Genomic DNA, 14054 nt, shown 5'->3' on the forward strand with positions numbered 1-14054 from the left:
CTGAAGTCCTTGTACCCTTGAACATTTATTCCACAATAAAACTTTGTCTGCTCTTCAAACTTTCCACAGTGCATGCAGGCAGTCTGTATCCCAAGGAGGGAGGTGGGGTGGGAGCAGAACACATGGAGGATCCTGACACATCCCGTTATGAGATCTCTCAGTTGCCTAAACATCAGCCAAAGTGTCTGGGCTGGTTTCCCACTCTGGTGCTCATGAGCTCAGGCAAAATAATTCATCCACTTCTGAGAATTAGAACAACATGTATTTGCTCCAATATTTTTCCTCCAAACTGCCTTTACCTTTCCTGTGTTAGTCCCCAGCACTGCAGAGCTTGGAGGAGGGATTTTAAGTAAGGCTTCTTTTTGACTTCCACGAAAATCATCCTGATATCAGCCAAGATATAAACACTGGAGGAAAAATGCAACTGTTCCCATAACATCAGATTCTTTGGGGTTCTGCTTCTAAAATGGGACACTCCAGACTGCTCAAGTTCACAACCTGGTGACATTTGGCACCTGCCATTCTAGAACTATAGTTACTGAAGATTTAATGATTATTAACTGTACTTTCTTATTGGCACTAGAACTGAAAACAGAGAGCTGTTCCATGATTCATGCCAAAGTGATAGCCAGTTAGGACAGAAATCTCTGATTTGGATCTCAGATAAACCAAGGAAGACTGACCAAGTGACATGATGCTGGAGGCATGCATTCAAGAAAATAAACTGGGAACTGGATAAAAACAAGAGGACTGGGAAAATGGGAAAAACAGCTCCAGCAGAGTGAGAGTGTAACCCAGGTCTAAAGTACATTAGGTGCATAAGAAATCACAGTGCTGGTGCCTTGAAGCACCTGCACAAGAGGGCTGATGGAACTGAAGGGAAGTTGCTCTGCTGTTAGATGGATCCCCCAAGAAAATCACGTGAAGTATTAGACAAAAGGAATCCTTGCTGTGAATTTGGGGAAAATCACCATTATTGTAAGAGACTGGGTGACCTTGAATTTTCAGGCAGCTGGGTTCTCCCAAAGTGCAGCTTATCCATTTACATGAGCAGTGAGAACTGTGCTCAATAAAATCTTCAGCAATTTTAGACTAGACTCCAGGAAGACTCCAAATCTGCAGCCTCAGCTACTCTTTTGTCTTAATTTAGGTAATCTGGGACAACTTCCCTGAAGAACAAGACATTCCCAGCAAGTCCCAAACATGCCTGCTGGAAACAAGGTGTCCCTATTACGATTATTACTTTTTACACATTACAGAACTCCTCTCCTTCAGTGTTACTGTGAGGCAGCAGAAATGTCAAAACAATTTTAATGACAATAAATGGCCAAATCTTTCCTGCATGGTTCAGTGATTTCAAGAAGCCCTGCACTGTGATGAGCAGAAAACTCCTGTGGGAAGAGCTGGCCTCCTTGAGGCAGGTGATGCTTCTGTGAGCAGGAATATCTCACATTTCAAGTGGAGTAAAGTGCAAAGTAAGCACTGGGAAAGCAATGGCTGGCATGGAAAGATAAGCACACACTAAAAGCCATCCCAGCACCACGTGAGTCTCTGGTCCCAGCAAGGCTCGCCGTGACTTTGCCGCATTCTGACTGAATATTGCAAGAAGGAAAACAGAGTCTGAAGAGTGCTATTGCCAATGTTCAGCAAAGAACCTGTTAATTCCAACTAAATGATGGTTCAATCACTACTGCACTGCAAAGTATAGGAAAAGGCTACCCCAAGTTCAAAGTTTTCCACAAAAATGAAACATCCCACAAGCAGGCTGACCCCTATGCAACCTTACATTTGCTATTTCTCCCAGGTCTTCCACATTGCACTTTAATAGCTTGGAAATGTATTTAGCTTTGACATTGTGAGAGTCATGTTGTCAGGCTCAAATGTGTTTCAGACAAAGACAAACAAAACCAAAGGAAACCAAGGTAATTTGGAAGGACTCAGTAATTATTGTAAAAGGAAAGAAAGGGCCTCAAAGGATGAGACTATTTCAAGAATAGGGGGACACTGAACAACCTCTGACATGCTGCTTGCAAAGACCATTTCCCACAAGAAAACAAATCTGTGAGGAGACAGGAGAGCAGATTTCAGAAATACAAAATATCCTGTCCAAAATAACAACAATTCCAAGATCCAAGGTCACACCTTCGCCAGGACACCTGCCCTGGCACTGCAGCCCCCCGCTGCATTCCCTCCAGGTTCCACAACTCCTGTGCAGCTCTCCAGAAGCCAATATTGAACTCAGGCCACTCTGCAGATACACCTAATTTTCAGAAGAGAAATCAGTAAGGAGTTTGCTGCTTGGAACTACCTCCCTGTTCATACTCCTGAGCAAAGCCTCAACCTCTCCTACAGATGAGTAAAAGCCACAGAACACTCTGCCACCAACACCCAAGAGTGATACATCAATAATTCAGACATATGGTCTCACTTACCCGAGTTTCCTTCACTTCCTCATTTCCATCAACTTCATCATCATCCTAGGAGGAAAGGCAAACAGTGTAATTAGGCAGCTCTGGAGACAACAAAACTTTATCCAAGAAGGTAATGTGTTGTTTATAGAATCATGGAATCATTATGGTTGGAAAAGACCTCCAAGACCAAACACACCATGTCAACTCCACCACAGCACAAAGTGCCAGGTCTGCGTGTGTTTTGAACCCTACCAGGAATGGTGACTCCACCACTGCTCTGAGAGCCTGTACAAATCCCTAACCACCTTTTCAGTGAAAAAATTATTTGATGCTAATGTTAAGAAAACTTCTGTGAAAAGAAATGCCTGTCCAGATACTTTTGGCTAATTATCAGACCAGATCTGGTGTCCTAATGGCCATTTAGAAGACCTTGGTATTGAGGACACAATGACTCTTTTGAGATAGCTCCTGCCATTTCAATGCTTCTGAGGAGTTGGGAGGAAGCCCCTAATACACTGAGGGAAAAAAACTTGGAGAAACTGCACATCTGAAATGCTAACATAGTATTGACTTCCAAAGGTATCTCCAGTTCAGCTAGGCTCCAGGTGGAAAGACTTGTCATCCCAGGTATTTGCACTTGTGCAGCCTTTCTAAGGCCACTGCCTTTTGTAACTGCTCCTGGTTTTTATGGAGCAAATGTGAACCACCATGGCATCCCAGCTGATTGTGGACTCAACTTGTTAACCACAATTACATAATTCTTACTGTCTCCTGAAAAAGGTGATCTATTTTCCTGGCTGAAGCTCTAAGCAAAGTTTCAAGGGTTGGACTTCTTCCCTTGGACTGAAGAAGTCCTCTGAAACCAGGACTAAGAGAAATGACCACAACAGCTCTTCTGCACTTACTGCTGTGAATGTTCCCTGGTGCTGGGAGGGCCCAGACACAGGTTTTCTTCTTATTGTCTTTCTTTCAAGGGGCAAATTTGTCTTTAAAGAGCAGAAAAATTTGGGCTTGAAGAAATTTGAAAATACTTCAGGTGGCTCGTGCCCTCCTTCCAAAGGAATTAGACTTTGAATCTCTCCTCTCCCATGTGGGCCCTTTCCCAGTCATGAGCAGGGTGCTCATGACATGGCTCAGGCTGCCCAGAGCCTGCTGTTCGGTCTGACACAGGTCAAACAGTGAGACCTTTGGATATGCCAGTCTGAAAGAGACCTGGAGAGGAAAGAACTAATGGGAAAAACTAATGGGAAACCAGTGGACTGGGAAGAAAACCATGAAGCTTGGCACTGGAAGAAAATTCACCCGAGAATTTCTCTTTCTAAGGAACTCAAACTTACATCTTGTGTTGAGAAGATGATGCCGGTGCCTCTCCGTCTCTCCTTTGGCCGTCGCCGCTCCCGGATCGACTGTTTGTTCAGGGATCTGTCGTCTGAATCCTGATCTTCACACTCTGGCCAAGCAAAGAAAGACTGCTTTGGTTTCAGTGGTTTACATCTGTGCTTTTGCTAAGGTTCTGGGGTTCTTTTCAAGCTGGTCAAGGTCATCTTGCCTTGTGTAATATTACAAAGGAGTTATTAAACCAAATGAAATGGAATCTCAGTCTCCTACTACAGGTGAATACTCACACTCCTTCCCTCATCAAGCCAGGAAGGTTACCCCAGCTGCCAACTGTCCCCACGTCATCCTGACTTACTCCTGTTCTGAGGACAAACTGTACTAGGGGAACCTCTTTCCGCAGCTCTGATAGCTAAATGCTCCATGATCAGTGTCTCATTTATTTATCCGAAAAGGAAAATATCCTTTTATCCCTCTGTTAAGCAACAGGAACTTGTTTAACTTCATTTAAACAAATAACATTTGTTTTGTGACGTGGCAGCTTCCCTCAGAATACCAAGTGAACTTGTTCTCTCCATATGTACACAGAAAATTCTAAACCACAAGAAAACCCTTCAGCTTTGCTCTTTACTCTCCTGGTACGTACCATTTTTGTCCATCTCTGTGGCTGCTGCTCTGAAATCTGCTGGATTCACAGAGTCCAGCCCTAGATATTTATGTGTTCGAGTCAGGTATGAACTTGTATAGAGCAGAGGTGCTGCTGTAGAAGGAGACACAGGTGTTGTGGGTTTGTCGGGCTGTGCCGGGCCCCTCAACCGCCGATAGACAGTCTAGAAACAAAGCCATGACACAAAAATAGTACAATGAAAAGGAAGTAGATTTTGGATTTCAGGGAATGTAGTAATTTTTCAGAATGCAATGTTTTCTTCACTGCTGCTGGAAGTGATCAGCTGTGCTTGCAGATCAGGTCCATTCTATCAGATAAGGATGGATGTTAAAAGTTATTGCACAGCTACACTGTAAGAGCACCATCCACAGCTGGGAGATCTGGGATCAATCCCTTTGTCCCTACAGATCACAGCAGGAGACACAAGTTATCTAATAGACATATATGATTTAGAGTGAAAAAACCAGAGTTGCTGGCAGGGGCAGAAAACCAGTCTCTCCAGCTTTCTATTACACATGGAACATCTGTGGAAAAATGTGAACACAAAGCCTCTGCCTAGACTGCACAGCAAGGATGGATCCAGGCCACATTTCTATCATTAGCCTTCTCATTACACTTTCTGGGATTTACACCATTTTATTTTCTGGCAAGAGACAGAAAGGTGAAACTCCCAGAGGAGAGCAAAGGCATAGCTAAGCTGCAGCACCTCCACATCCACCTCCTTTGTGCTGAAGTGCTGCTCCTCAGTCAGCAGTACCTTCTTCCAGCTAGTCTGTCCCCCTCAGAATAAAAAGATAGGCCCCAAAGAATTTCTCCTGATGTCAGCTCTCCTACATGGCTTTGTTAGCGCTCAGGCAAGGGGTGCTGAGCAGAAGGATCACCTCGTCATCCGCACTCCTGCCCCAGCGCGCGCGGCTCTCGGGCCGCTCGCCGCCGTCCTCGGCTCTGTCGCCGTGCTGCTCCTGCGCCTGGCGCTCCGCCCGCGAGCGGCTGAACGTGCGCTCGGCCTCCTGCAGATCCGTCAGTGTCACGCCCTGCAGGGGAACAGAAGCCTTCCATTCACGCACAGAATCACAGAACCCCACACTGGTTTGGCTTGGAAGGGACCTTAAAGCACATCTCATCCCACCCGCACCACGGGCAGGGACAGCTTCCACTAGCCCAGGTTGCTCCAAGCCCCATCCAACCTGGCCTTGGACATTTCCAGGTATGGGGCAGCCACAGCTCCTCTGGGACCCCATGACAGGGCCTCACCACTCTCACAGCCAAAAATTCCTTCCTAATATCCCATCTAACCCTGCCCTCTGGCATTGGGAAGTCATTCCCCCTTGTCCTGTCCCTCCAGATCCTTGTTCAAAGAGCCTCTCCAGCTCTCTTGGAGCCCCTTTAGGCACTAGAAGGGGCGCCAAAGTCTCCTTGGAGACTTCTCCAGCCTGAAATTACATTTTCAGTCTCCCAGGTCAGATGCCACAGACTCACATCTGGTCAGACTCCTGTTTCATCCCTATGGTAAGAGAAAGGGAAGAATTCTGTTGCCTTTACTGTATTTCTCAGCCTATTGGCTGAGACTCAAAGTCTCAAAGACTCAAATCACTGACTCAAAGCAAACCAAATATATGTGATCACACTACAAACTAGGAGGTAGGTACATTGCAGAAAGCAAAGCTAGGAAATCTAACTCGTGTATGTCTGTGGGAGGGTTTTGTAATACCTGCTTGAAGGAAATTTTGCCAACCTCTCCAAAACAGTGTGAATGCAGAAAAGTCCCTTGTCCTAAGAAATAATGTAAGAGCAGAAGAAAATCCTGCCTCTTTACAGAATCATGGAATAGTTCGAATTGGAAGGGACCTTAAAGCTCATCTTATTCCACCCCTTGCCATGGGGAGGGACACTCCCCACTATCTCAGGTTGCTCCAAGCCCTGTCCAACCTGGCCTTGCACACTTCCAGGGACGGGGCAGTCACAGCCTTTCTGGGCAACCAATTTATTAGCTCTCTTCATCCTACACATGAATGTGAGCATTTCCATTCTTTACCTGGGTAGACCTGCGAGTCTGCCGGGCCTGTCTGGATCGTGCCTTCCTCAGTGATTCTGCTTCCTCATCCCGCACTGGAGTCAGATATGACCTGGAAAAAAAACAAAAAAGGTGTAGAAGAGGTTAAAGGAAAAGCAGATGATCTGCCTTCCTGTCTCTGTAGACTCCTGAGCTATTATTCTCCTTCTCATGGAAAAAAAATAATTTTAGCTCCATCTGCTATTGCTGTTTCTTTGGGACAACTTCCCCATGAGCACACAGTACACACATGTTCACATCACCTTCTCCCCAGAACCTTTCAATAAACCCTTTAGTGTTGGACATGTTCTGTTAAAAAGGTGCACCTATTCTCTACATTATTTGCTCCATTCCAAATCATTGCATCGTTACAAAAAGAACCCCATTCCTCATAAACGCCCTCTCAGACAAAAACCTAAGAACAGAAATCCTGTGCTGGTGCATTCCTCAGACCGTCCTTCCTGTCATTACAATCATGATCATATTCCCACAATCTGCTGCCTTCATCAATATGAAACCCATCACGCCAGGAGCCGCTGAACTGCAGGCGTCACAGAGACACACGCCTTGGAAAGAGACATAGAATTAAAGAAATGACCTTCACACTCTGTGTAAACCAATCTCCTTAACACTGAAAACCCCACAGTTAAACACAAACCTGGGCAAAACGGAATTTCATCAAAGCTGGGAGAATTCAAAAGAATTATTCACATGAAAATACATAAACTGCATCCTCTGCTCTGGGATTCACTGGGAGGAATTGGTGAGGAATTAGGCAGTGCTTTGAGTCAAGGAGGGCACAACAGTAAATTATTTCCATGCTGGAGAAGAGGTTTCAGTCTTATGAACAGTTAATTAAACTTCAGCCTGACTTCAGCCTGGTTAATATGGAATGATTATTCATTATTCTCACTGTCCCACTGTACAGGGATGAAGGTGCTGGAATGTTCTTTGCAGGGCTATCACTGCCAGGTTAACACTGCACCAGAAATCTGGATGTGTTCAAAGGGCAGTGAGCTAAGTGAGGGATGAAGTGAGGGACTTACTTTGTCCTCAGACTCTTTTTCCTGGTTTTAGTCGAGCACCTTCATGGGAAAGGCTGAAGAGGATTTGCAACTGATCCAGTATGTTAAGATTATTTATTAGAAAGTTCACTAAACTGCTGCACAGTGACAAAACCACAGAGAATCCAGAAATTCGGATCATTCTAAAATAATCTGCCATGGTGGGTTTTGTCCACCCTCAAGACCTACATTCAGTGCTGGTTCAGCTGTGCAGCAAATGCAGCCTGGCCTCCAGGGAAGAATCCTCTTCATAGAGGTTTCTTGGTTTGTGGGAGGTACAGACAGTCACCTCCCAGCTCCTCAGGTGTTGTGGGGCTCAAGTGAGAGTCCTCTCACCTGAAACTGGTGCAAGGATTTGACCTGATATATAGTGCCCTGAACATCCCTAATCTCCAGAGGCCAAGCAAAATGCAAAGGGTTGAGTCTGTGCCAGGGATGCTGCACTGGAGACTCCTGAAGGGACAGGTGCTGATCTCTGCTCTCTGTGACCAGGCACAGGAATGACATGAAGCTGTGTCAGGGGAGGGTTAGGCTGGATGTTGTGAAAAAGGTTTTTCCTCCAGAGGGTGCTGGGCACTGCCCAGGCTCCCCAGGGAATGGTCCCAGCCCCAAGGCTGCCAGAGCTCCTGGAATGTTTGTACAATGCTCTCAGGGATGCTCAGGGTGGGACTGTTGGGGTTGTTGCACAGACTGTGCAGGGCCAGGAGTTGAACTCGATGATCCCTGAGATCCTTTCCCATTCAGGAGATTCCCCGATTGTTTGAACCATGCCCTGTGAGCTGCCTGCAATGGAGATGTCCTCAGCTGAGGGCTTGCAGAGCTGCACTCCCAGGGTGTGATTTATCACCTTCACGAGCAGCCTCCAGCACAGCCCATGTGGATGCACTGCAGAGGAGCTCATTTCTTCCCATTGATTATCCAGACAGGCACACGAGCTGTGATGGATATTCCAACATGGGAAGCGCCTACACTTCAGAGGGATGACTGTCTCCCAAGAATCTGCTGTTTCATGAACAAAAAAAAGCTGCTATTTGATGAGTGAAAGCTGTGCAACTCCTAATTTTGCAGAGCAGGAGGTCTTCTCTCCCTGCTGCAGTGTGTGCACTGCTCAGGTGATGGCACGTTAAGAAAACAATAAGCATTTTCTGCAGTTTTTGACACAAGCAGAATCATTGCTATTTGCCCAGCAGCCAGAAGCAATAAGCCACCTACAGGAAGAAGGCATTTGCAAAATATACTGCAAATGAAGTTCAGAGTAGTAGTAAAAAAAATAGAAATTCCTGAAATATATAAACCAAGTAAATCTGTAGCTTAGTATGGTAGGCAGTTTACTGCAATGGCTTTGAATCAGTGGAATTTGAATCACTGGAATTTACTCTACAATGAGGACAGAGGTATGTAGGAGCTACAGGTATAGAGAAGACAGAACAGGTTTTTAAATAAGTTTCAGGAAAGGTTTAGCAAATCTGTGGGGACCAGGTCAGCCCCAGGTGTGGGAGGGGCTCTGCAGCAGGGGTAGCCCAGGCACTTGCAGGAGGCTGCAGGATTCCCTTGGTGCAGCTCAGCCACAGCTTTGCTGTGGGTATGGCAAGAGAAAAACCATTTTGGGTCTCTTACCTCATCATCCTCCCAGGCTTTTCCCCCTCTGCTCCCCCAGAATTTATATAAAAATACAGATATGTTACAGCATCATTAGCAATTCTGGGAGTCTAACCTGTAAGAGGGACTTGATCTCCAGCTGAGCACATCCTGCAGGTCAGCATGGCTCAGCCTGGGCCACAGCCACAACTGATCACCAACTTTTGGGTTCTTTCCATTTACACAATTCATCACATCCTGGAGCTCACCCAAAGCCATTTACAGCATGAGATAACCGAATTTTCTGAGGCAAGTCTGCAGAGCAACTGCACAATGACAGAGCTAGTTTCTGCAAGGGAGCAGGCACAGCCTGTTCCAGGTGCCAAAGGAGGGGCCGGGCTGTCAGTACCTAAACCTGCACACAGCAGCCTGGCCCTGCTGGCAATGCAGGCCCAGGTGTGCCCTGCTTGGGGCCCTGTGTGCTTTGCTTTTTAATTTGGGAGGAAAGGAGGGAAAAGACAGATTTTACAATGCGTTGCTTTGCCTACAAACTGAATTTTGAGAGACATGAGTGTGCTAAATGGGCTGGAAGACAGACAGAACAAATACACAGGAAGGAGATAGTGAGTCGCATGAAGCTCAGGGCTGGGCTGGGCTGGATGGCACAGGCAGAGCAACACACTGCTCTCCAAAGAAGAAACACTGCAGAGCACAGCAGGCTGCAGGGCACAAGCACCAAATGGGGCATGAGTTGGCCTCTGAACAAACCACAGAGTTTTTAATTATGTTTTAAAGGAACATGCTGCTTGCTCAAGTGCAGTGCCTGTGCCATCCTATAATTCAAGCAAATATCTCAGGGTCCAAGCAGATTTTCAAAGGAAAGGCCCTATGTGCTTTTTTACTTGCAATAAGCTTTCTCTGAGAAATACTTGCAATAAGAGCAGCCATCACACCAAGCTCAAGGCATGTATAAAGCAAAACAGATTTTTACCAGAGTTTTGGCTGTAAGTTCAAGGAGAAGAATAGAAATCATTCAAGATGTGTATGTGAGAGTCAGCAAAACCACTGCAGAGGTTTACAGTTCCCACAGACAGAGACAAGTGCGTTCTGCTGCCCTGGGAGAGCTACAGGCTCCTGGTTTGTGTATTAGCTAGGAAAAAACCCAGTAACTGACTGATGAACCTGACTCCCACTTAATTCTGTCTATTTTCAAGAAAACACCTATTTTCATCTGTCAACTCTTTCATCAAGGATAGTGTAAAACTCAAATGGATCCCAACTACTCATCACCACATCAAGGCAAAAGGAATTGCAATACAATACCAATAGAAGGGGAGATTCCCAAGAAATAGGAAGGCTGGATATACAGGCTGGTAAATCAGGAATACAGGAGCAAATCTGTATGTTAGAGAACGCTGGCCAGAGGAAAAGAAAATATTGTGAGGAGAAACCCCTCCCAAGTCAAGGGTGAACGATCCAGAAAAGAGTTACTATGCCCTGTTGGTTGGTGCATAGGAAGCAAGAACAAAAGGATTAATTTCTCCAAGAAACATAGAGTCTTCTGATAATCCTTTTATGACACTGGTCTCTTTCCTGCCATCCTGAACTCGTTCAGGCACTCAAGAGCTTTAAGTGTTCTGGCAAACACCATTCACCACCATGGAGTCCTTTAGCAGAACCTTTTGTTCCAGAGGGAACAGCAAGATTGTGCAAAACTTGAGTTTTACATCACCTACATGTGGCAGAGCAGCTGTGGCTGCCCCACCCCTGGAAGTGTTCAAGGCCAGGTTGGATGGGGCTTGGAACACCCTGGGATAGTGGAAGGTGTCCCTGCCCATGGCAGGGGGTGAAATTAGATGAGCTGTAAATTCCCTTTCAATCCAAACCTTTCTGGCATTCTATGAACACCTGGCAACAAATTTGGAAGCTAAACATCCATCAAGTTCTACAGCTGTTCTTTCTGCAGACTGGGTTCAAGGAATTTCATCCTACTGTCAGGACTGAAAATTGAGATACAGCCCCCCCACAAGCTGCACTGGGCCACGACAGGTTCCTCCATCCCTGTCAGGTTCTTCTTCAATAAATCCAGGTCCTGCAGCCAGCACAGTAAGAACATGAACTACACACAGTAACTGGTTTGTGACATTGTCCCCAGTCTCTGGGAATGAGAATCTGCTGGTCGTGAACTGAAGCTGGGCTTGATGAGACTCTTCTGGAGGAAAGCTCTTCCTAGGCCCTCTCCAAATCCTCTCACCCCTTTCTAGCTTAGAAGTGACTCTGAACTACACTCACTAGATTAGAACCAGCAGTGAGTCTTCTTGGAAGCCAGGATAGACTTTTGGCTCTTCTAAATCCAGGTAACACAGGTAAGGGGAACCAGGCACAGGTTTGCCTCCCTGTGCACAAGGAGGTGTGTTCAGCACATGGAAAGCCATGTGGCTACTCAGACCTAAAATGTTGGAAATTTCTCTTCTTAAGAAGAATACAGTATCCCTATTCCAAACACTGCAGTGATTTTAAAAGTATTTGTCACACATATATCTATTTTTCAGCACACACACACATATATATATGTTTATATATATATATGTATATTAAAAACTCATATGCACTATGAAAAAAGAAAGATAAGAAAAAAAAAAGTCAGCAAAAGCCTCAAGTACAGACACTGCTCCCCTAGAAACAACTGGAAAAATACAGCATCCCAGCAATGCATTCCTACAAACTGGAGAGCTGCCATTAGCAAATAACTATCTGTAAGCTGGAGGAGGGAGGATAAGCAAGTGCAAGTTTTGCAGGCAACAATGCTGACAGCACTTCCCAAAATACAATTCCTTAAGTTAGAAAATGAACTATGTCCCCAGCAGCAAGTCAATCATTGGCAACTACATGGAAGCAGTCAGAAAAAGGACCTTCTTGCTCACTTATCCAAGCAACAGGGTTCTTCCCTGAATTTATCCCTGTGCTGATATGTTCTGCTCATCAGCTCACTGCAACTGGAAATAGTCATTAGAGAAGCTGCCAGAAGCTGGATGTGCTCTGAGAGACCCTTCCAGGCAGCAGAGAAGGACAACACTTCAGACTGTGAGTGTTGGAGCTGGGAATGATGGGGGGGACAGCCTCACAATGCTGAGTTATTTAATAAGATGAGGACAGAAGGATAACAAGATCATAGTACTAAAGCCTTTCACAGCAGCTCGAAAAGGCTTGTCTGAGAATTCCCCATTTTCAGGCTTTTGCTGCTGGGAGCTGTCACGTTTCAACTTGGACAATGAATTCTCAGCTCCTGTGAGTTTCAGTGTCTGAATTTCAGCCCTTTCATTACAGGTTGATTAGCAGGTTCACTAGCAGCAGATTAACTTCTTTATTTCCCACAGCTCTGCTTTGCTCAACATGTTCAGGTGCTGATCCAAGAGATTAAGAGACTTGTGATCTTTGCCACTTGTTAATCAAAACAACCAGCTCCCTTTATCCCTGCAGAACTCCTGTTTCCACGGGACATTTACAATGGGGTGAGGTTACACCTATGACAGCTGAGTCTACCAGAACACTTCCCATCAGGGAGCTCTGGACAATTTTGGTCCTTTCCCATGAAAGGACCCTTTCATACTTCCCTTCCCTGGAAGTGCTCAAGGCCAGGCTGGATGGGGCTTGGAGCCACCTGGTCCAGTGGAAGGTGTCCCTGGCCATGGCAAGGGTGGGCTGAGATGAGCTGTAACATCCTGACCAACCTTCCCACCCAAACCATTCTATGGTTCCTTGTTAGTTCTGTGTGTGCCTCTCAGACAGCAGAGCTGCTCCTTCTGTGCTGTGTCCCACGGCAGCTCCCTGTGCCTCCTTGGCAGCCTGGACTGCTCCAATACGAGGTGAGAAGTGCTCAGGTTGCAGATCCAGCTGGGAACACAGCCCTGCAATCCCTCTGCCAGAGGAATAAAATACAACATTGGTACCCTTGAGAGCTCACCAAGTTTGGGGCTGGGGGAGTCAGCACATACATGAGAAGCTTTAATGATCAATGTAGTCCGTTCACATTAATGTCACTCAGCATTATGGCAAAGAGTAAAAAGGCAACAAACGTCAGTGATCATATTCCCTAAATTGGCTACAGTAACTGTTGCTGTGAACCCAGCACTTTAGACTTCTGCCAGAAGAGGAGAACACGTACTTGTTTAAAAAACAAAACCAATCAAGAAATACTTTCTATAAGAGAAAAGCAGAGAGTGCTGCAACCACAGAGCAGAGGCAGCCAACAACATCTGAAGTGACAGTCTGACCTGTCTCTGAGACACTGAATGTGTCAGCTATGACAAGTGCAAAGCTTACCAGGATGGAGTATTTTGCAATTGTTTGTATTCAGCACAGGACTTCAGGTGTCAATACACAGCACTGAGTGAGTTTGTCACTGTGCACTGTCTGCAAGGGCACTGTCTGCAGTTCTCAGGAGCTGCAACTTTGCATTAAAAATCTGCTGCAGGACCTGGAGCAGGATGGAACTCCACTTCCTGTCACTGATAGAGGAAACCAATGTCCTGCCTCTGCCACCATCCCTCTCATTTGCAACTGAACCAACATAATTTGACATTTTCAACAACTTTCAACAACAGACCTGTTACAGCTTTCCCAAAAGCTGGTTTATACTCTGAAACTGGAAATTTTCCAGGGCAAAAAAATCCCTGGGGGAAAAAAAATTAAATTGGCAAAACTCTGAGTATTTGGGAAATTGTCTTTTGCAACTAAAAAATAAAGTACAATCAAAACCTGATGGTGATAAAGAAGGTTCAGTTGCTGAACCAGATAAGCCTGAGGAGCGGTGTTCGCCTGCCAGTGCATTCCAGCAGCCTTCCACTGCCACCTTGTGGGAGCAGGAGATGCCTGAGCAGCTCCAAGAACAGGATCACAGCTCAGCCCCAGCTGAAGTAGGCACAATATCACTGAATGTTAATAGT

The 14054-nt window shown here is 45.7% G+C and overlaps 1 protein-coding gene across 7 annotated transcripts in view; it reads right to left on the reverse strand.

Moving 5' to 3' along the window:
• Nucleotides 1-14054, reverse strand: part of PPP1R12B (protein phosphatase 1 regulatory subunit 12B) — a 132149-nt gene that overhangs the window by 44489 nt on the left and 73606 nt on the right. For all 7 annotated transcript variants that reach the window (XM_063418415.1, XM_063418417.1, XM_063418416.1 and 4 more), the window contains 5 exons: nt 6449-6539; nt 5295-5447; nt 4393-4576; nt 3749-3861; nt 2433-2477 (listed from right to left, as the gene is read on the reverse strand). In XM_063418415.1, coding sequence (XP_063274485.1) covers nt 2433-2477; nt 3749-3861; nt 4393-4576; nt 5295-5447; nt 6449-6539 — 586 coding nt within the window. The remainder of the gene's footprint in view (nt 1-2432; nt 2478-3748; nt 3862-4392; nt 4577-5294; nt 5448-6448; nt 6540-14054) is intronic.

Source organism: Prinia subflava, chromosome 23, assembly GCF_021018805.1.
Source record: "Prinia subflava isolate CZ2003 ecotype Zambia chromosome 23, Cam_Psub_1.2, whole genome shotgun sequence".
In the NCBI taxonomy this organism is placed as follows: Eukaryota; Metazoa; Chordata; class Aves; order Passeriformes; family Cisticolidae; genus Prinia; species Prinia subflava.